This window comes from Halichoerus grypus, chromosome 6 (genome assembly GCF_964656455.1).
Source record: "Halichoerus grypus chromosome 6, mHalGry1.hap1.1, whole genome shotgun sequence".
In the NCBI taxonomy this organism is placed as follows: Eukaryota; Metazoa; Chordata; class Mammalia; order Carnivora; family Phocidae; genus Halichoerus; species Halichoerus grypus.
Genome location: NC_135717.1, coordinates 128,445,142 through 128,466,775, shown reverse-complemented (window position 1 = coordinate 128,466,775; position 21,634 = coordinate 128,445,142). Strand labels below are relative to the sequence as shown.

Genomic DNA, 21,634 nt, shown 5'->3' with positions numbered 1-21,634 from the left:
GCTAATCCTTAAAAGGCCAAATTACTATTTCTTTCCTTATGGGAGGCGTAACAATTTTTAGATCATGTATAATCACTAAGCTCTTACTTTTTAGGATGGTATGCTTTTCCATTTTTTTAAATAAGTATTGCCTAAAACCCAAATATTTGTTCCAACAACACACTTGTAAATAACTGTGACATAGATTATGTTAATGTTAAGATTGTTAAAATTGGTTAAAATTTTTAAGACTGATTAAAAACTAATATGACCCTATACCTCCTGTATACCTGAGAGCATGCATCTCTCAAGTCCTGAACTGTTGGGTAAGATAGAAGATGACAGATCTTTGTATATCTCAGGCTAACATCTCTTTGGGCTTCCTGGACTACAAGTCCAACTCTGAGCCGTTCTTCATGATGATCTCCACACCAGCACCTCATTCTCCTTGGACAGCCGCACCTCAGTACCAGAAGACCTTCCAGAACGTCTTTGCACCAAGAAATAAGAACTTCAACATCCATGGAACGGTAGCTTCCCCTAACCCTTGAATTAAACACTTGATATAAGTAACTGTATATTACCTTGTTAGGGAGCCTTTGGGCCATGTAGTTGGTTTTCCTTCCAGATCTTTTAAAGGTAATTGTACCTATCTTGAGTATAATAGCATAAACTTGCTTCAGAAGGACAGATAAGCTTCCTGCCACACATCCAGTTAGCAGCTGGAGAGTCCACAGGAAATATTTAAAGAAATGCTATCTTTCTTGACTACAGGCTCTCCTGCTAATCTCTGTGCTGGCTCTCCTCCTATGTGGCAGTGACTGAGACACGGCCCATGGGGCTGAGCTAGGCCTGCAGCAGCCTTCTGTGGGTGGCCCTCACCGGGCCTGAGGCATAGGAAAGAAGGGGTGACATAGTGCAATATAATTAGAAAGGGAAGTTGAATGGAGAAATGAGCCAGAGCAGGGAATATAATTAAGGACCACAACCTAAATACTTGCCTAATATGCCAGTTACTTATACTTTCCTTGTCACAGAGGGTAGACTGTTCACTGGTTCAAAGGCAGAAGTTCTGTACTGCCTTGTGCCTGTTGCCCAGAAATCTTAATTACTGGTGAGGTGTGGTACACAGAATGAGTCTTGGATTAGACTCAGCACTACCACTTTCGAGCCAAGTGATCTGACTGAGCAAGATGCTTAACTTCTGCTTTTCTATCTAAAGTGGGAGAAATAAATAAAGTGGGAGGTCCTCTTTCCTCGTGCAGCTGCAATATGGATTAAAGAAGATAGAAATATGCAGCACGTTGCCTGGCACATTGTAGGCAAATGTTTAAGTAGGATTTTTAAAGCTGAGAGAACTGAGTTTTGAACTAGAGGGCCATTCTCTATGTTCCAAAAGAAGTTAATAGAAGTTCCCTTAAGCAAGTAAGTTTAGAAATTTTAACTAAGTCACTCTATTACAGAATTTCTCAGAGTTATTCCTGTTCCAACATGGATTTCCAACAGGAGGATATGCTGTATAACGTTTCTCAAACATATTAACTAAGAATCCTTTGAGGCTGATAGTTTGGGAGATGGTAACTTAGGGCTTTATGAGTAGAGAGGAGAGAATTAATGATGTATGGGAAAGTTTTTGTTTTTTTAGAACTGTGAGTACTTTATTTAAATGACAAGAACCCTCTAGATTTGGGCTTGGGGTTTTAGGAAATTGCTATGATGAGATTTTTCCCAAGGTTCTAGGATAATTAGTATCTTGGGTAGGAAAATAGAGGGTGATAGAATGATGGCTTATTAGGGCAAAACTTACTGGAAGGTAAAGTTAATATTTACCCTTTTGTAGCTTGGGTAGTAGACCCAAAGCATAGACTAGGTGTTATAGATTGTCTCCTTTTAACCAGTAGTTTCCCAATATCTTTCACTAAATCTCTTGGAATGCTGATTAATGCTGCTAACAAGGAGCCCAGGCCTTCGGAGCTACTGGGAAGAAGCTAAAGAATGAGTGATAATCTGTAGAAAGTGTTTTTTAGAGGAGTACATGGGGCAGGGGAGAGGAAATCTTAAGTTCCTTAAATGCTCTGGTAAGTTCCTTTTTGCTGAAGTATAAAATGCTCCTTTTCATTATGTACTCTAGTAGTTTATTTGATTGTAGTGACTTGGTGCTAACATTTTTTTTTTTCTTTTAAATTTTAGAATAAACACTGGTTAATTAGGCAAGCCAAGACCCCAATGACTAATTCTTCAATACAGTTTTTAGATAATGCATTTCGGAAAAGGTAAGAGCTGCTACTTTCTCCATCTGGGTTGTCTTTGAGGACCTTCCAAATCAGCCTGTGAACAGGGGGCTGCACAATGTGGTTCTCTTTGAGACAAAATCAGAAGGTAGTGAGTTGGTGGGAGAGACTCTTTGATTGGGGTGTCTGCTGCCCCAGAAGGTGTAGGAGATGGTCTTTGGACCTCAGGACTAATAAAACTAATAAAACAATTCATTTTTATGACTTTTTAAAACATAATTGCAAGCTGGAGCCATTTGGTTAAAAAAAAAAAATTTTTTTTTCCCTATGTCTGAAGAAAAGGTCACTTTGTAAGAGCTCAGGCCCAATATTTGCATAAGACCCAAGGGTTTAGACTAGAGCAGAATATTTGCCATTGCTATTTGAAATTTCAAGGAATTTCTTTAAGTCAGTTCTTAAAAATTCATTACAGTCTCTTAAGATGTATTTAGATTATACCAGGGGCTAGCAAACTTTTTCTGTAAAGGGCCAGAGAGTACATATTATAGCCTATCAGGCCAGACAGTCTTTGTCACAGTTGCCCAGCTTTGCTGTTGGAGTAAAACTAGGCAATATGTGAATGAATGAGCACAACTGTGTTCCCGTAAAACTTTATATAAAAATAGTGAGTTGTTTAATGGGTACAGAGTTTCAGATTTGCAAGAAGAAAAGGTTCTGGAGATCTGCTTCGCTATGTGAATATACTTAATGCTATTGCTTGTACCCTTAAAATTTGTTAAGATGGTAAATTTTATGTTGTGTGTTTTTTATCACAATTTAAAAATAAAAACAGTGGGCAAACTGGCCCATCACTATAGCTTGCCAACCCCTAGTTTAGACCCTTAAACGTTCTTGTGGCATGAGTCTATCTGAATTAATCTGTGCTCATCAGTACTGAATTGACGGCTTTCCCTTCCATTTGTTTCTCCTCTCATCATCAGTGTTAATAAAACTAACTGGTTATTAAAAGCCTCGTTTATTTCTTTGGGAACAGTTAAATTTATAATGAACTAATTGTGTTCTGGGATTTTCTAATCTTTTTTTTTTTTTTTTTTTTTCAGTGAGTGGTCTGAGGAAAGGAAGTTTGGGATTTGAGCTTTTGGGGAGCGTGGTTTGGGGGCTTTGGGTAGTTTTGTTTTGGACTTCTCTCCTGCTTTTTTGGCAAGATAGCATTCCTTCAGCCATTGTTTCTGAAATCCCGTTGTCACCCTCTGTGTACATCCAGGTGGCAAACTTTACTGTCAGTTGATGACCTTGTGGAGAAACTGGTCAAGAGATTAGAGTTCAATGGGGAACTTAACAACACGTACATCTTTTATACTTCAGACAATGGCTATCACACAGGTAAGGGCAGACTGGGGTGTTCCCATGGCCTTGATGAGGTGCTTTTCCTTTTTCACCCAGTCAGTAGCACTAGCAGGGAGCTCTAGGCCTGTTGTAGCAATGGATAGGCCAGAGGGGGAGGGTGCTGCCCTCAAGACCCCTCTGGTTGGAGGGTCAACTCATTCGCACATGGAGAGACCAGGTTTCGTTATTTGTTATTTCATGTGCCAAATTACATGATGTACTAGGAGTTGGGAGCAGAGAGTGAGCTTGCTAGGTTGGAGGCAGGCTTTAGGAAAAAGGTAAGAAACTGAACTAGATTTATTTTTTTTAAAGATTTTATTTATTTATTAGGGGGAAGGAGGGAGCACAAGCAGGGGGAGTGGTAGAAGGAGAGGGAGAAGCAGACTCCCTGGGGAGCAGGGAGCCCCATGCGGGGCTCTGTCCCAAGACCCTGAGATCATGTCCTGAGCCCCGAAGTCAGGCGCTTAATCGACTGAGCCACCCAGGCCCCCCAAAACTGAACTAGATTTAAAGGCAAGTAGACCTTAAAGACTAGGGGTAAGAGATTTTATACAGAAAGACCAAGAGAAGGTTGTCTTGGGGGAAAACCCCTTTCTTGTGAAATTGTGAGATGTTTTATTGATTTTGTGTGTGTGTGTGTGTGTGTGGATATTTGTGGTTTTTGTTTTATGTTTTTCAAAACTATGAGTCAACCCCATATCCTTGACTTTCCTTTTTTCCACTTGGATTTTCTTAAAAATGAATGTCTTCTTTCCCCAGCTATTAATTTCATAAACTTGAAAACTACTAACCTGAGGCTTGCTTGCATAGGAGCAGATTGATGAGGCATTTAATGTTTTGTTGTGAATATTTTTAAACACTCAAAGTAGAGACTAATAAAATAACCTCCATTTCCAGCTTCAGTTTTCAGCTACATGTGGCCAGTCTTTCGAATTTTTCCTACCTTCCCCATGTTTGTCTTTATTTAGCTTAGAGGGTTTTGAAGAAACTTCAGACATTGTAATCCTGTACATCAACACTACATTGTGCATCTGCCTAGTTTATTATGTATCAGGGCCTAGACAAAGTCCACATGCTATCTGTATTTATTATGTGCCCTGAGGCTGGTTATTGCCACTGATTTATTGGGAAGAGTTTTTGTTGTTGTTGTTCTTTAGAATATCTCACATTCTGGGTTTGGCTAATTGCATTCTTGTGATGCTTTAACTTGTGTTTCTGTAGTCAGCATTTTCTATAGATTGGTAGTTAGATCTAGAGTCTTAATAGAAATGGACATTTTCAGCGAAAATGCTTCCTTGGTGGTACTGATAGTACTTCCTATTACATCACTTCATGCTTCATGGTGGTGTCTGGTTGACCCACTTGATCGATGCTGCTATTAATCGATGGCTCATGGGGTGTCAGCCTGGGCCTGTCCTATGAACCTTTTGTGGCCGAAGCTTCCACTGATGATTGTTGCTTTTTTAATCCACTATTCTCTCAAAAATGGCAAAATGATGACTTCATAACCCTGTCCTTCCTTTTGCATTTATTAGTTGGAATTCCTTAGAGAAGAACTCAACTGTTTGGTTATCTTGAAATGCAGTTTATTCAGGAAAGGCCAGATAAATGTTTTTGTCCCTTTATTTACAGTTTTTAGAGTAACCTCATTCAATTGTAGTCAGGTTGAGTATCATACATAAATGATGTATTTGTGTTTCAGTACTTTCCAGTCTTGTTTTTGCTGAATTTGTCCTATCTTAGACCAAGGAGTCCCCCTAGTCATTTGTTTAAAGATGAACTCATGGGGCACCTGGGTGGCTCAGTCGGTTAAGCATCTGCCTTCGGCTCAGGTCATGATCCCGGGGTCCTGGGATCGAGCCCCACATCGGGCTCCCTGCTCAGTGGAGAGCCTGCTTCTCCCTCTCCCTCTGCAGCTCCCCCTGCTTGTGCTCTCTCACTCACATGCTCTCTCTCTCTCTCAAATAAATGAATAAAATCTTTAAAAAAATAGAAAAAGAAAGATTAACTCATTTCCTGCCTTGTAGTAATATGAGACCCAAGCAATTGTAAACTTTCCATTAAAGCCCCATAAACAGTAGAACAGAGTTGTTTTCATTCTTACTGTCGATTGAGTGAATGTGTGAGTGACACTTCTGTCCTGGCTCCTGGTTCCATCTTTACCCTCTGTATTTTGTTTTCAGGACAGTTTTCTTTGCCAATAGACAAAAGACAGCTGTATGAGTTTGATATCAAAGTTCCACTGCTGGTTCGAGGACCTGGGATCAAACCAAATCAGACAAGCAAGGTAGGTGCCTGAGAAACTGATGCTGTTTACAGGTAGCACTTGCCTGAGGAAAGAAGGCTGCTTCTCTGAAGAGGAGGCTGATTAGATTTCTCTTCCTACAAGGATGAAGTCTGATCGGCTTAAGATCTTGTAAGTGTATTAATAAGCCTTGGAGATGGTGATTCCCTTTTTTACTTTTATTTTTTTAACTCCTGGGCACCTTCTATTAACTGTATTTCCCCCCCCCCCCGGATATATACATATCCTATCAGTATGAGTATCTTTTATTTGTCCTTCAAGACTGTAAATCTTTACTTTGTCCTGGAGCAGTGGCTTTCCACCGGGGCTCATCAGCATCACCTTCTGAAATTGTGAAAGGTTCAACATCCAGAATGGTTCTAATGGACTCACTTGGACTAGAATAGAGACCCAGCCTCTGCTTTTTTTTCTGCAGCTCACAGATAATTCTGAGAGGCAGCCCAGTTTGGGACCCACTATCCAGTAGATCAGAGCTCTCCGGGCTGATCGCCCTGGGGACCTTGTTAAAATGCAGATAGAGATTCTGATTCTGCATTTCTGACCTCCCAACTGATAGCTGCTGCGGGTCTGACCTCACTGAGTATAAGGCTATAGAAAGCATGTCTTCTGAGGATTTCGTCCCTCTTTCTGTGGGACTCTTCCTCACTAAAGCATTTCTGTTTTACTGATTCTCTCTCCTAGAACTATCATAATGTACCACTTTCTTTTGTTGCCATTTCCATTTGGTTTCAGTATCTTTTTCAAACTGGGTACCTAATACTGAGGCACTTTGTTCCTGGAGATTGGGGGCACTCTGATCCAAAACACTTTGGTCTAATGCTTGGAAGATAAGAATTGATAAGCTCTACTGGTTATGTCTTCTTTTCTCTAATAACACAATTTCAGTCCCAGCTCTGTGAGACAAAAGAAAATGAGCAAATACATCATTTAAGCTAAAATTGGAAAATGGGCCAGACTTTCTGGGTATACTAGGTACTTTAGTCTAATTTGGAGGTTTAATGTTTAAGTGTCTGTAATTCACTTCTTTTTGTAATGCTCATGATGGAATTATGTTGAAATTCTTTCAGAAAGGTAAAATGGCCTTCATAATTTCTTTTGAGTTTTCTTTTTTTCTTAACACCTACATTCCTAAAGCCAGTCACTTCCCACTACAAATTCAATACCCTGTAAATGGTCTTTCAAAGGAGATAGGTGAGTTTGGAGGACCATTAAGTCTTTTTTTAAAAACTTTATTTATTTGAATTTTTTACTTTTATGATGTATTATTTGTTTCAGGGGTACAGGTCTGTGATTCATCAGTCTTATTTAATACCTAGTGCTCATTACAACACATACCCTCCCCAATGTCCGTCACCCAGTTACCCCATCACCCCACCCACCTCCCCTCCAGCAACCCTCAGTTTGTTTCCTGAGGTTAAGAGTCTCTTATGGTTTGTCTCCCTCTCTGGTTTTGTCCTGTTTCATTTTTTTCTGTCTTCCCCTATGATCATCTGCTTTGTTTCTTAAATTCCACATATCAGTGAGATCATATGATAATTGTCTTTCTCTGATTGACTTATTTCGCTTAGTCTTAAAAGCGTTTTCTTGAACTTGGTGTTGGGAGTTGACTCAGGAGAACATATTGGCAGCTGTGTGCATTTCCAAGGAGCAGGGCTACTAGGGCCACTTCTAACCAGCGTGGGGAAGGAGGCTGAATGAGAACAGAATGGAATGTGTCAGCCAGCTACCCATCAAACTGTTCCTTTTATCTTCAAGTTAACAGTGGCATCTAAATATTAAAATCAGAAAAGTTCACCTTCTCTAAGCAGTCTAAATGAAACCTGGTTCCTAGGAAACCATTTCAACAATAATATCTATCGCTTAATGACTGCTTAGTGTGTGACAGGTGCTATTCTAAGTGTATTAGCTATATCAGTTCATTTAACTGTCACAGCCTTATGAGATATAGATAGTGTTATACCCATTTCACAGATGAGGGAACTGAGGTATAGAAGTTAAATGGCTTGCCCAAGATGATGTAGCTATAAAAAACCAGAGTCTGGCTCCAGAGTCTATACTTAACCATTACCGTATAGCTCAGAAAATATTTAAGTATCTTCTTGTGCTAGCAGGCTTGGATACACAGCACTGAGCAGTCAGGGAAGATTGGTTCTTAACTCGCAGTGTCCAGAGAGCCAGATCCTTCAGCTGTAGTTGTCAGTGAAAGCTTCTGAGGCATTTGAGCAGCGACCTGGGTGTTGAAAAGGATTTAGTCCTGCAGAGATCTGTGGGAGGGCATTCTGAGCAGAACAGTAAATGTGAAAGCACACATCTGAGAATGAGCTGGGCTTGTTCAGGGGACAGAATGGGAGCTGTACTGAACTACTTTCACTTCTAAGTGCACCATCTCTCTCACCTCCTTGTGTTTGTATGGCTGATTGCTCCTTCTGTTTGGAATGCCCCGCTTATGCCCCTTGCACCTCACTAATTGTCCTTTAGAGCTTCGGTTTGGGGCTTCTGTCTGGAGAGTCACTACAGACCCCCGCCCCTACTTGGGGTAGGTGCCCTTCCCATGTGCCTAGCTGCCCTCACACTTATCACACCCTACTGTTTTTTTTTTTACTTGAGGAGTTCCTAGAAGAAAGGCACTGTCTAAGCTTAGAATACCTAGCCCTTAACACACACTGGGGGACATCCATGTTGCTTGAATGGTTATTATCAAGGTCACATAGTAAGGGCAGAACCAGGACTGAAAATTAACTGTCTGTTCTTAAAATCCATGTGTGTGTGTGTGTGTGTGTGTGTGTGTGTTGCACTGCTGTGCTGACAGATGTAGTGTGAGCAGTACGAAATGCTCAGCCTCCACCTAGCACAAAGAATGTCAGAGATGGTGGGCGATTCATCATGTGTTGGCAACATAGTTGTCTTGGTGCCAGTTGTCCTGTGTGAGTGGCACAGGGTTATGAGTTGGGCATAATAAGCTGAGCTGTCAAAAGCTGATGGCCAAAACGGCACGTTTGACCAGTGGGCTTAGCTTTGTGGTAGCTGTTGGAGAGCAGAAGCAGGTGATATGTGTGGATGCCAAAGACTGGCTTATTGAGGTTTTCTCTCCTGGCTGGAAGTTAATCTAGCTTTAGATTTGGTGGTAGAAATTCTTCAAAAGGGTTTTAAGAAAGGAAGAGGTTAGTAGGAAAAAAATGGCACAGCATGATCCAGGAGAAATAGAACTGAACTGGGGGGTCAAGAAGACAACATACTGGCTTTAAGACTGGCCAAATAGGCCTTGTTTCCCTGTGTGAAATTGGGAGAATGGTAAGTGGAAAATTCTCAAGTGTAACTCAGTGACACCCTGGCTTCTTCCTTATAGGGAAGATGGGGCTGAGGGGTAAATCCAGATGAAGTAGCCCAAGATGTGGGGAGTCCTCTGCTTTCTTATGCAATAGTTCATTGCTTTTCACTGCATGGATTTGGGGTGCTCTCTGGTGTGCTTGCGGTCTTTCCTTTGATAACCCTACATGAATCCTGTAATATCAGGGCTTAAATGTCCATTTGGAAGCCCGATGTATCCTCCAGAGAGCTGTCTTATTTTTTCTCTGTAATTCTGTAGCTCTGTCATTCTTCTAGAGCTAAAAAGTAAGCAGCTCCAAGGCATGATATCCTTTGAATTCATGCCCCAGAATTTTCTTTTTTTTTTTTGCCCCAGAATTTTCTAAGAGCTTTTATTTGATCAGAATATCTATATACGTAAATCCTAAGAACATTCCCAAACTGTGAGGCTGTGATTTATGAAATAATTTACTTCTGTTCTTGTCAGTGCTTTTCAGTTCCAATCCATAAATGAATCTTTAAGTTTATACTTAGTGATAAAAGCAATACCATTTTAGGAACTTGAATTGCTAGTGTTTCTAGAAGTCATTATGATCATGGACCTATAGTATCCATTCTATTTCTTGTTTGTAAAAACCAGAGACAGGTAGAATTCTCTGTTGGATTCTTCACTCATACCCCACATCCACTAGAAGTCTCCCATCTTCTGACGTAGTATGCTGATTTTGAGATTCTTTATCTCTTAGTCAAACCAAAGCCTAGAAGGGAAGAGAATTTGTCCATTATTTTTTAGGGAAAATATAATTATTGTAGATAGCTGGGAACAGAGTCCTGAGATGATGTCTATGATACTTGGGACAAATCTTAGTGACTTTTGATTTCTACTGAAACTTACAGACCTTTCTCCCCATAGAGGAGACTGCCATTTGAGAGAGCCTCCCATCGTATAGCTGATGGCTCTTAAGGCAATTCCTGATGAAACAGGCAGTCCATTTTATATCTCCGTGGGTTTTATTATTTTGGTGTTTACTTTTTTTTTCTTATAAAACTGCTTTGGACATGTTAGTAGTATCTGTGGATTTGGCTTTACTTCATGTTCTAGACATGACTGAAGATATTTCAGTCACACATCAGGGTCTTTTGGCCTTGGTCCGATTCTGGAGGTTATGTTTCTGCTTGTCTCTTTTTTCCTGCCATGATCTCTTCCATATTCATACCCACTCTTGTTGACTGTATTCAGAGTGGCTCAGTCTGCCTGGGAGACTTGGAATTAGGGAAGATATCTCTTACACTGGGTCTTGCATAATCCCTAGAGACATTGTTTTTTGGTTTTTGGGGTTTTTTTTAAGATTTTATTTATTTATTTGACAGAGAGAGACACAAAGAGAGAGGGAACACAAGCAGGGGGAGTGGGAGAGGGAGAAGCAGGCTTCCCGCCGAGCAGGGAGCCTGATGTGGGGCCCGATCCCAGGATTCTGGGATCATGACCTAAGCTGAAGGGAGACGCTTAACAACTGAGGCACCCCGACATTGTTTTTGTGGGGTTTTTCCTCAGTAACTTTTATACTTAACGATAGAAGCAGTACCATTTTAGGACTTGAATTGTTAGTGTTTACAGAAGTGATTATGATCATGGGCCCATAGTATCCATTCTAATTCTTGAATCTAGAATTAGAATCTAGGGGTGCCTGGGTGGCTCAGTCATTAAGCGTCTGCCTTTGGCTCAGGTCATGTTCCCAGGGTCCTGGGAGCGAGCCCCGCATCGGGCTCCCTGCTCATCGGGAAGCCTGCTTCTCCCTCTCCCACTCCCCCTGCTTGTGTTCCCTCTCTTGCTGTGTGTGTGTCTCTCTCTCTCTGTCAAATAAATAAATAAATAAATCTTTAAGAAAAAATAGAATTAGAATCTAGTTCTCTAACTCTTATCACTTAAGTATAAAAGTAAAGAAAGGATTCCCTTTCCCGTGAGTGGCTTACCATTGAATGGTAATTTCTGACAGCTCAGCGTTAAACTAATTGATTCAGAGCCAAGATAAGTATATCACTCTGCCCTACGAGAGCCATCATAGCTGCCGGGAAGCCTGGCCCCTGAGGAACAGAACAGTGCTCTGAAGAGGTTCTCTTGCCTTTTATGTCTGTACTTTTGGTTTTGTTTTTAAATGAAAAGTTCCTGCGTTAGGTTTTATTTTTTTCATCCCCCTTTGGCCTTTGCTCTCAGTTTTCTCAACAATCCTGAACACTTTTATTTCCTTTCAGTAAATGGTAGCTTTTCAAGTCACCAGCTGTTGATTTTGTTTCGATTACTTCTCTTTCACTTCCTCATCTGTAAAACGGGAAATACTGCATCCTAGGGTCGTGGTGAGGATTAACGGAGGATAAACCATAAGGGCTGGCACAGAATAGGTGCTCGGTAAACATTAGTTCCCCTGGTTGCCCTGGTGGATTGCCTTCACCACTCTGAAAGCTTTTCCTAGCCTGTGATTTAAGTGACTTTAGGTGTGTGCTTCGGCCCTATGTAGGCCTACAGTGGCCACCAGCCACTGCGCCTGTTGAGCCAAAACATGGGGTAGTCCAAACTGAGATGTGTTACAGATTTCAGACTCGGTTCAAAAATAAAAGCTAAAATCTCATTAAATTTTTTATATTGCACATTTGAAATAGTACTATTTTTGATATATCAAGTTAAATAAAATATATACAATGAATTTCTTCCCCTTTTTCTTTTTACTTTAATGTGGTCACTAGACAATCTTAAATTACATACGTGGTCCCATTATATTTCTATGGGACTATGCTGGTTTAGGTCCTAGAGGATTTGTACAGAAGGAAAATAGTCTAATAAACCAAAGAAATAAGGCAAGGTATAAATGCATGACAGTAACCTTAATTCCTAGAGTGTTTATTTATCACATCTTAGTTTTGTGCTCCTTAAGGAAACTTTTATCGATGCACTGTTGGAATGGGTTTTCTGCAGTCTCCATAGCCTGTTGCAAACAAATTTTTTTTAATCCCCCTCCTTCACCTCCCTATTGCAAACATTTTTTAGTAGCGTTATCACTTTGAGAAACTACAAAAAGGGCTAATATCTTCCTTGGTAAGAAGCATGTCAGGAGTCCATTTGAAATCAAATGTAGTGAACTGTAGAAATACAAGTTGTGAACACTTTGTATAAAATAATTAGCCCAACATTTTCTCATGATTCTTCAGACTTGGGGCAGTCCCAAAGAAGTTTCGAAAAATGTTTTTTGATCAATAACAGTATGGGTTGAATAGATACATAACTTCCCAGGGGCATGTATTACAAGTCTCATAAACCTTTATGTTTTGTTTTTTGAATTATTGTAGTTAAATGAATCAGTGAATCAGTAAGACTTCAGTAAGTCTGGGCTGTACAAAAGATAATAACAACAAATGCTGTTTGTCTCATGGGTGGGGTGGGGGAAGAGTTTTATTATAGATAGAAAAGGAAAACCAGACCAGCTGTGTTCTAGATTGCTTGTTTTTTTTTCTCATTCTCCTAGATGCTCGTTGCCAACATTGACTTGGGTCCTACTATTTTGGATATTGCTGGATATAACCCAAATAAGACACAGATGGATGGGATGTCTTTATTGCCCATTTTGGTGAGTATAAAGCCCTCAATCAGGCCTGAGCCAATACTCTGAAATAAATTCCAGGTTGTACAAATTTAGAATTAAAATTTAAATCTTAAACTGTGAAATTTGAGGAACAGAGAATAGAATTTTTCTCTTCTCTGTGGTGGGAAGGAGTCTTCTAAAAGACTGATTGGACCACTTATAAACAGATCTGTATCCTCCCTTCTTCCCTTCTCCCCCTCCCAAAAGCCCATCATAAACAAAGTGAGGACAGATGACAAATTGGGAAAATATTTGCAACATATATGAAAAAGGGTTCTTGGTCATAATAGATGAGTTCTTGATCAAAATAGATGAGTTCCTAGAAAGCAAAGATTAGTATCCCAGTAGAAAAATGGGCAAAAGAAGGGAACTAATCAACTCATGGAGGAATTAGAAATGGCCACAGTAAATGCAAAAAAGATTGCTCCAGTACTGATCAAAGAAATGCTTAACTGAAGGAGGCCTTTATTGCCTACAGAACCGGCAAAGATTAAAAAGATTTATACCCAAGTATTTGCAGAAGTCTGAAAAATGAAAACTACTCAGACTGATTCATAAAAGTGTAGTCAGTATGAGCTGTCAAGAGGCTAATTTGACAAGACCTTTCACTTCAGAATACATACCTTAAGGCACACCTTACTGGCTCAGTCAGTAGAAGATGTGACTCTTGATTTAGAGGTTGTGAGTTCAAGCTCCATGCTGGGTGTAGAGATTAGTTAAAAATAAAAACTTAAGGGCACCTGGGTGGTTCAGTTTGTTAAGCAACCGGTTCTTGATTTCAGCTCAGGTCATGATCTCAGGGTCCTGGGATCGAGCCCCACTTGGGGCTCCCTGCTTAGTGGGGAGTCTGCTTCAGGATTCTCTCTCTCCCTCTGCCCCTCACCCTGCTCTTTCTCTAAAATAAATAAATCTTTTTAAAAAAAAGTAAAATCTTTAAAAAAAATAGAAAACACATATTAAGCGGTTCCATCTGGGAATTTATTCTAAAGAAAAAAAATTAACTCAGGAAGTATTTGAGTACCTACTGTGTCTCTGGCACTGCACAGAGCTAAGGATCTGTGGAACAATCAATATTAAATTGGAAGGATCAGTATTAAAATGTGTTAGCCATTTATGGTAACTCACTATAGGTGACTATTAATCCTTGATTTGTCTGAATGTGTTACAATTTATTATTAGGTAGTATGTGCTTCATACAAGAGAATACATGTCACTCACGTAAGTTATAAAACACAAGAAATACCCAGGAACTCATCATCCCATTTAAGAACTCAAATATTCCCAGTACTGGTGCATCTACCTATATGCCTCTTCCCGTCCTACCCATCTATCCGTTCCTGCCCCATAGGAGTGATCATATTCCTGAATTTCATGGTTATCATTCTCTGGATTTTATTTTTTAGTAATTGTCATGTACGTATCCTTAAACAAGGTACCTTAGTTTTGATACTTTTTTGCACTCAAAAAAAAAAAAGTAATGTAATCTGGGACTTTTTTCAATTCAGTATTTTTCCCAAACTGATACATGTTGTTCACAGATGCCTGATACTCCATTGTATGCATCAAAACTTAATTATCTGTTTTCTTATTAGTCGATAGACCTTTCTGTTGTGCTAGTTTTGTTTTAGGAACAGTGCTGTTGGGCGCCTGGGTGGCTCAGTTGATTAAGCGTCAGCCTTCAGCTCAGGTCATGATCTTGGAGTCCTGGGATCAAGTCCCACATCGGGCTCCCTGCTCAGCAGGGAGTCTGCTTCTCCCTCTCACCCTCCCCCCTGGTCGTGCCCTCTCTTTCTCACTCTCAAATAAATAAATAAAATCTTTAAAAAAAAAAAAAAAAGAACAGTGCTGTTAGAGCATATTTATACATGTCTTCCAGTGAACCTGTGTATATACCAATACAGGAACTGCACATTGTAATTTCTACAAATATTACCAAGTTATTTTTATAAAATGGTCAATTTACATTCCCACCAGCAATGTATGAGAATTCCTTTTGTTCTGTAAGAAACCATCAGACAACTTAATTTTTGCCAATCTAGTGGATAGAAAAGACCAAAATTATATTTGGACCTACTGTGCATTTCCTCATTTATTAATGAAATAAATCATTTTTAACAGTTTAATTCACTTAATTCATACAATTCATTAATTTAAAGTTTATAGTTCAGTAGTTTTTGGTATGTCAGAGTTCTGCCACCATACCATAATCTAAATTTAGAATCTTTTCATCACCCCAAAAAGAAACCCTAGATCCACTAGCAGTCTCTCCCCCATTGCTCCCTCTCCCAGCACCAGGCAAGCACTGATCTACTTTCTAGTGCTATAGATTTGTCTATTGTGGACATTTTGTATACATAGAATCATGCATATGTGGCCTCTTGTGACTGGCTTCTTACACTGAGTGTAAAGTTTTCAGAAATATCCACTTTGTCACATGTATCAGTATTTCATTCCTTTTTATTACCAAATAGTATTCCATTGTGTGGATATTCCACATTAGTTTATCCATTCCTCAGTTGGTAGGTTGTTTCCCTTTTTGGCTATTACGAGTAATGCAGCTGTGGACATCCTGTGTACAAGTGTTTGTGTGGGCAAATGTTCTCAGTTCTCTCGGGTACATACCTGTACACCTAGGAATAGAATTGCTGGGTTGTATGGTGACTTCTCTTTAATCTTTTGAGGAACTGCGAGATTGTTTCTAAAGTAACTGCACCATTTTATATATTCCCATCAGCAGTGTACAAGCGTTCAAAATTTTCCACATCCTTTCCAGCACTTGCTGTTAGCTGGCTTTTTATTACATTGTAGTGAGTATGAGGTGGTATCTTATTGCGGTTTTGATACACGTTTCCCTGATGACTAACGATGTTGAACATCTTGTGTGTTTATTGGACATTTGTGTATCTTCTTCGGAGATTGCCTTTTATGTTGCTTCCCTTGTGAAATACCTCTTTTCGCCCATCATGTTCTCCCTGTTTGTGACTTGTCTTTTCTCTACATATGAGATATGAGAACCCAGGTGTTAAATGTATAAATCATCTCTTTTATGGTTAGTATTCTTTGTATCTTGCTTATAAAATTGCTTCTGAACCTTGGATCAAAACACAATTCTCCTAGGTTTTCTTGGAAAAGTTTTGTACTTCTGCCTCTTACATGAAAGTCCTTGATGTACCTAGAATTGATTATCTGGCACAGTAGGAGTCAGGGATCCAATTTCTTTTTTTTTTCGTTTATATATACTCAGTTGTCTTTTCTGTTCCGCAGATCTGGACAAGACACTAGTAGCATTTTGTCTTGTTATAAAGCTGTGTAATTAAATCTTTGTAAAGGCAAACCTCTCTGCCCTTGTGGGGACCCTACCTACCACTCTTCCATACAAACTTTAAAAACAGCTTTTAAGATTAACTGAAAATTCATGTTGGATTTTTGGTTGGAATTGCATTGAATTGATAGATCAGTAAGAGGAAAATTTACATCTTTTAACGTTCTCCCACAAACTCTATAGTATGTACCTTATTTATTTCTAGTTAGGAAAAAAAGTCTTCACTGTGGGGGTGAAATTACTATGCAGAGTATACAGTTGATCCTTGGACAACATGGGTGTGAGTTGTGTGGGTCCACTTACATGCAGAGTTGTTTTTTTTTTTTATAAACATTGGAAAATTTTTTGGAGATTTGCAACAATTTTTAAAAACTAGCAAATGAACCATGTAGCCTAGAAGTACTAAAGAAAATAAGAAAAAGCTAGCTCTGTCATGAATGCATAAAATATATGTAGATTCTATTTTATTACTTATTACCATAAAATATATACAAATCTATTGTAAAAGGTTAATCAAAACTTACACAGAATATACATGGCACCATTTAGTCGAGAGAAATATAATGATGTAGTATTAAATCATAACTGCATAAAATTAACTGCGGTACATACTGTATTACTGTATAATTGCCTACCCACCTCCGTTTGCTGTTACAGTGAGCTTAAGTATCGTATCTGCTTAAAATGCCATGTGATGCTAATCATCTCTGCATGAACAGCTTGTCTCTCCAGTAAATTGGGTATCACCGTAAGAAGTGACCTCTTCCAGTTCTTGTGTATTTTTCATTGTGTTTCATGCAATACCATAAGCCTTGAATAACACCATGGGACCCATGCGAAGTGCCACTAGGGATGCTGGAAATGCTCCCAAGAAGCTGAGAAAATTTAGGACATTATAAGAAAAAGTTGAATTGCTTGATATATGTACCGTAGATTGAGGTCTGCAGCTCCAGTTGCCCACTATTTCAAGATCAATTTATCCAGCATAAAGACCACTATGGAAAAAAAGAAAAGGAAATTCATAAAGCCAGGTGTGAAAGCCTTACACTTTTTGCAAAATACCTTTTTATCTTTTATTGAAAATGTAGCTTTGTGTAGGTGCAGGATTGCTATAAGAAAGGCACAGCTGTAGACTCTAATATGATTAAGTAAAAGCAAAGTCATTATATGACAACTTAAATCAAAAGGAAGATGAAGGATCTAAAGCTGGAGAATTTAATGCCAACAAAGGATGGTTTGATAATTTTAGAAAGAGATTTGGCTTAAAAAATGTCAATGTAACAGAAGAAGTAGCTTCCATTGACCAAGAGGCAACAGAAGTTCCCAGATGCCATTAAGAAAATCATTGAGGGGCGCCTGGGTGGCTCAGTTGGTTAAGCGACTGCCTTCGGCTCAGGTCATGATCCTGGAGTCCCTGGATCGAGTCCCGCATCGGGCTCCCTGCTCGGCAGGGAGTCTGCTTCTCCCTCTGATCCTCCCCCATCTCATGCTCTCTCTCTCTGTCTCATTCTCTCTCTCAAATAAATAAATAAAATCTTTTAAAAAAAAAAAAAAAAAGAAAATCATTGAGGGGCGCCTGGGTGGCTCAGTTGGTTAAGCGTCTGCCTTCGGCTCAGGTCATGATCTCAGGTTCCTGGTATCAAGCCCTGCATCAGGCTCCCTGCTCAGCAGGGAGTCTGCTTCTCCCTTTCCCTCTGCCCTTCCCCACCCACACCTCCACACCCTGCTCGTGTTCTCTCTCTCAAATAAATAAGATCTTAAAAATCATTGAGAATATTTATCTGAACAGGTTTTTAGTACAGGTAGAAGTTCCCTATTGTGGAGAAAAATGCCACAAAGGACATTTATTAGTAAGGAAAAGAAGCAAAAACCAAGATTTAAGGCAGGAAGCTATAGGCTAACTCCTACTGTTTTGTGCAGTTGGATTTATGATCAGGACTCCTGAGCCTTGAAGGGAAAAGATAAATACCAGCTACCAGTCTTTTGGTTGTATAAGAAGACCTAGATAGTGAGGACCCTTTTTCTGGATGGGTTCCATCAATGTTTTGTTCCTGAAGTCAGGAGAAAGTACCTTGCCAATAAGGGACTGCCTTTTAAAATTCTTTTGATATTGGACAATGAGGATGGCCACCCGGAACCCCATGAGTTCAACACTGAAGGCATCAAAGTGGTTTACTTGCCCCGAAACACAGTGTGTCTAATTCAGTTTCTAAATGAGGGGTCATAAAGACCTTTAAGGCTCATTACACACAGTACTCTATGGAAAGGACTGTCAACACTATGGAAGAGAACCCTGATAGAATATCATGAAAGTCTGAAAAGATTACACCATTGAAGATGTTGTTATAGAAAAAGCCATCACGACCAAAACAATAAATTCCTGCTGGAGAAAACTGTGTCCAGATGTGCCTACCTTCACAAGATTTATAATAGAGGAAATTGTAAAAGAGATTATGGATATAGCGAAAAGTGGGGAGGGGGGAGTGTTGAAGGGTTTCAAGATCTGGATCTTGGAGAATTGACATCAATCTGGCAGAAGGGTTATTCAAGACTGCTTTTGACTTCTTTAATGACATGGACCCTTCTATGATACAGGCACTGAAGCTAAATCAATCAGTGGAAGAAGGATTGGTACCATATGGAAACATTTTTAGAGAAATGAAAGGCAAAAAAGTCAGACCAAAATTATGTATTGTGTAAAGTTACACTGAGTGTGCCTGCCTCCCCTTCCACCTTGGCCACCCCTGAGACAGCAAGACCACCCCTCCTCTTCCTCCTCCTCAGCCCATTCAACAAGAAGATGACTAGGATGAAGACGTTTACGATGGTCCACTTAAGGGTGAACAGTCCCCACACCACAGATAATAAATTTACATTGTGTAGGTTTGTGTCTTTGTGCAAAAATCTAAGAACTGTACAGCAAGAACTGTGTCAGCAGCATCACCCAAGTATTCACCGTGTAGAACATTGTGTACGAGACTTGATGGACATGGGTAGCCTATCCTTACATAGGCATAAGGTGAGTGGTATTTAATATAAAATTAATAACGTGTTAGTTTGCTTACTGTCTTTGCTTTCCAAGAATTACATTACCACGCACTCTGTCTCTCATAATGGGAGAAACTGAGTATCAGCCTAGCATCGCCGGTAAGAGTTTTGTAATGTAACAATGTTTCCAGTGCTGTGTTATGAATATGACATACCATTGTCTGCCATAAGTCTTTTTTTGCCCTAAAAATTTTATAACCATTCATTAAGCTAGGCTACCGTGAATGAAGCAGCTGTGTCAGCCACACTAGGTTACCGTAAAGCAATGGGACTGCTGCTGCTTTGTTACCAGTGCATGAATCATTATACCTGTAAATAAACATGAATTTCTTTTTCATGTTTTTTCATTTTTGATGTCTAGTGTTGGTAATATGTATAACACGTACAGCGTGTTGTATCACGTAAGATGGTAATGTAGGTAGGAAAGACAGATCATCTTGTAAACAGATGACAAACTTACGGTGTGAGAAATACAGTGCTATAAATGTTTTCTCTCCCTCATGATTTTTTTTTCGTAACATTTTCTTTTCTCTAGCATACTTTATTGTAGGAATCCAGTGTATAATACATACACAAGACGTGTTAATCGCCTATGTTGTCAGTAAGGCTTTCAGTCAGCAGTAGGCTGGCAGTAATTAAGTTTTTGGAGAGTCAGAAGTTCTACTCGGATTTTCAACCAGGTAGGGTGTCGGTGCCCTTAACCCCTGTGTTGTTCGAGGGTCCACGGTACTTAATTTCTCTGCACAGCTGTGGAAGTGCCACCAGGACTCAGCTCTTTTCCTAGTTCCTGTTTTGTTTTGGAAACTACTCTAGTGAAATTACTGGTGTTTATGGTTGCAGAGCAGTTCGTGCTGTTCCAGCTCTAGCTCTGCCCTAAGTATCTGCTAGCCACGTGTAGCTATTTAGGTAACCCAGACTAAAATGAAAAATTCAGGTCCTCCGTGTTGCTAGCCCATAGCCAGTGCTCAGATGCCATTGTATTTTTTTTTTTTTAATTTTATTTATTAGACCGCACGCACAAGCCGGGTGAGAGGGAGAGGGAGAAGCAGGCTCTCCTCTGAGCAGGGAGCCCGATGCAGGGCTTGACTCCGAGACCCCGGCATCATGACCTGAGCCCAAGGCAGACGCTTAACCGACTGAGCCACCCAGGCCTCCAGAAGCCATTGTATTGGATAGCACAGGTACAGAACATTTCAATCAGAAAGTTATGGATAGTGCTGCTAGAGACCAGAGGCTGGCAACCCCTGTGGGCCATATTTAGCCCACCCCCATTTTTGTAAATAGTGTTCTAGTAGAATATAGTCACACTCTTCCATGTATATATTGGTTAGGCCTACCTTCCTGGTACAACAGCAAAATTGAGTAGTTGCAGCAGAAACTATATAACCATAGACCCTAAATATTTACTGTCTGGCTTTTGACAGAAAATGTTTAATGAGCCTTCCTGACCATGCTGATTGACATGGGATATAACCTGGCCCTTGGGATTTTTAAAGCTCCCCTAGTGATTTTATTATGTAGCAAAGTTTGAGACCACTGATCTAGACTGATGAGCTCTTCCCCTGAGTCCCTGCTACCATGGCTCAGAGTTGGCAGAGTGGGTGCTTACAGAGGAGTTGGTGGCTTCTGAACTCTCCTGTGACTTAGATTTCTGAGCCCTTGACCTGCATGGGATTGTTCAGGGTTCATTATAGAATAGTGGGTTAGAAAATGCATTCCTGTCTCTGCATCCCCCTTTCCAGGCAGCTGTGGCATTCTGAGGCCTTGCACAGGCTATCCCTCATTCCCACTGTGCACATCAGGTTATGTGGGTCCACTTACATCCTTAGTGCAGCAGTTCTCAGACTAGCATTTACACGGGGTTTAGGACAGTCTTATTTCAAGCTAGGAGGTTTCCCACCCCAACTAGGAATTAAGAATTTGCATTTGCAGTAAGGACTCACATGATGCTAATGCTGCTGGGGGAGCACCTTGAGAACCATTGTTTCAGAGTTGCTTCTCACATTTTACTGTGCATATGAATCACCAGTGGATCTTATTCAAATGCAGACCATGGCTCATTAAGGATAGAGTAGGGCCTGAGATTGTGCATTTCTAACGAGCTCCCGGGTATTGCTGGTAGACTACTGTTAAAAATCCAACTGAGTAAATTTAAAAATCAAATTGGCTTCATTCAGTGATTCATTATTTGGGCAGCATCTCATCTGGTAATAGAAAGGAGCTCCACCAAGCTGTAAAAAATCAAAGGTTTTTAAAGGCAGAAATGGGGCAGAAAAAAAATTAACAACAAAGAATGCATTGTTTCAGGTAAGGCTGCCCTCCTAAGTGGAATGGAAGGGCCCAATGGGCAGATTACCTAATACTGACCAGATAATTCCAGGTTGACTGATCCAGGTTAAGGGGGGTAGAGAGGGATGGGGGT

At 40.0% G+C, this 21,634-nt stretch overlaps 1 protein-coding gene across 1 annotated transcript in view; it reads left to right on the top strand.

Moving 5' to 3' along the window:
• The window catches only part of GNS (glucosamine (N-acetyl)-6-sulfatase), a 55,284-nt gene that overhangs the window by 12,541 nt on the left and 21,109 nt on the right, over positions 1–21,634 (top strand). The window contains exons 6-10 of the mRNA XM_036094128.2: positions 342–509; positions 2,170–2,252; positions 3,475–3,593; positions 5,780–5,883; positions 12,726–12,827. Of these exons, the coding sequence (XP_035950021.1) occupies positions 342–509; positions 2,170–2,252; positions 3,475–3,593; positions 5,780–5,883; positions 12,726–12,827 (576 nt within the window). The remainder of the gene's footprint in view (positions 1–341; positions 510–2,169; positions 2,253–3,474; positions 3,594–5,779; positions 5,884–12,725; positions 12,828–21,634) is intronic.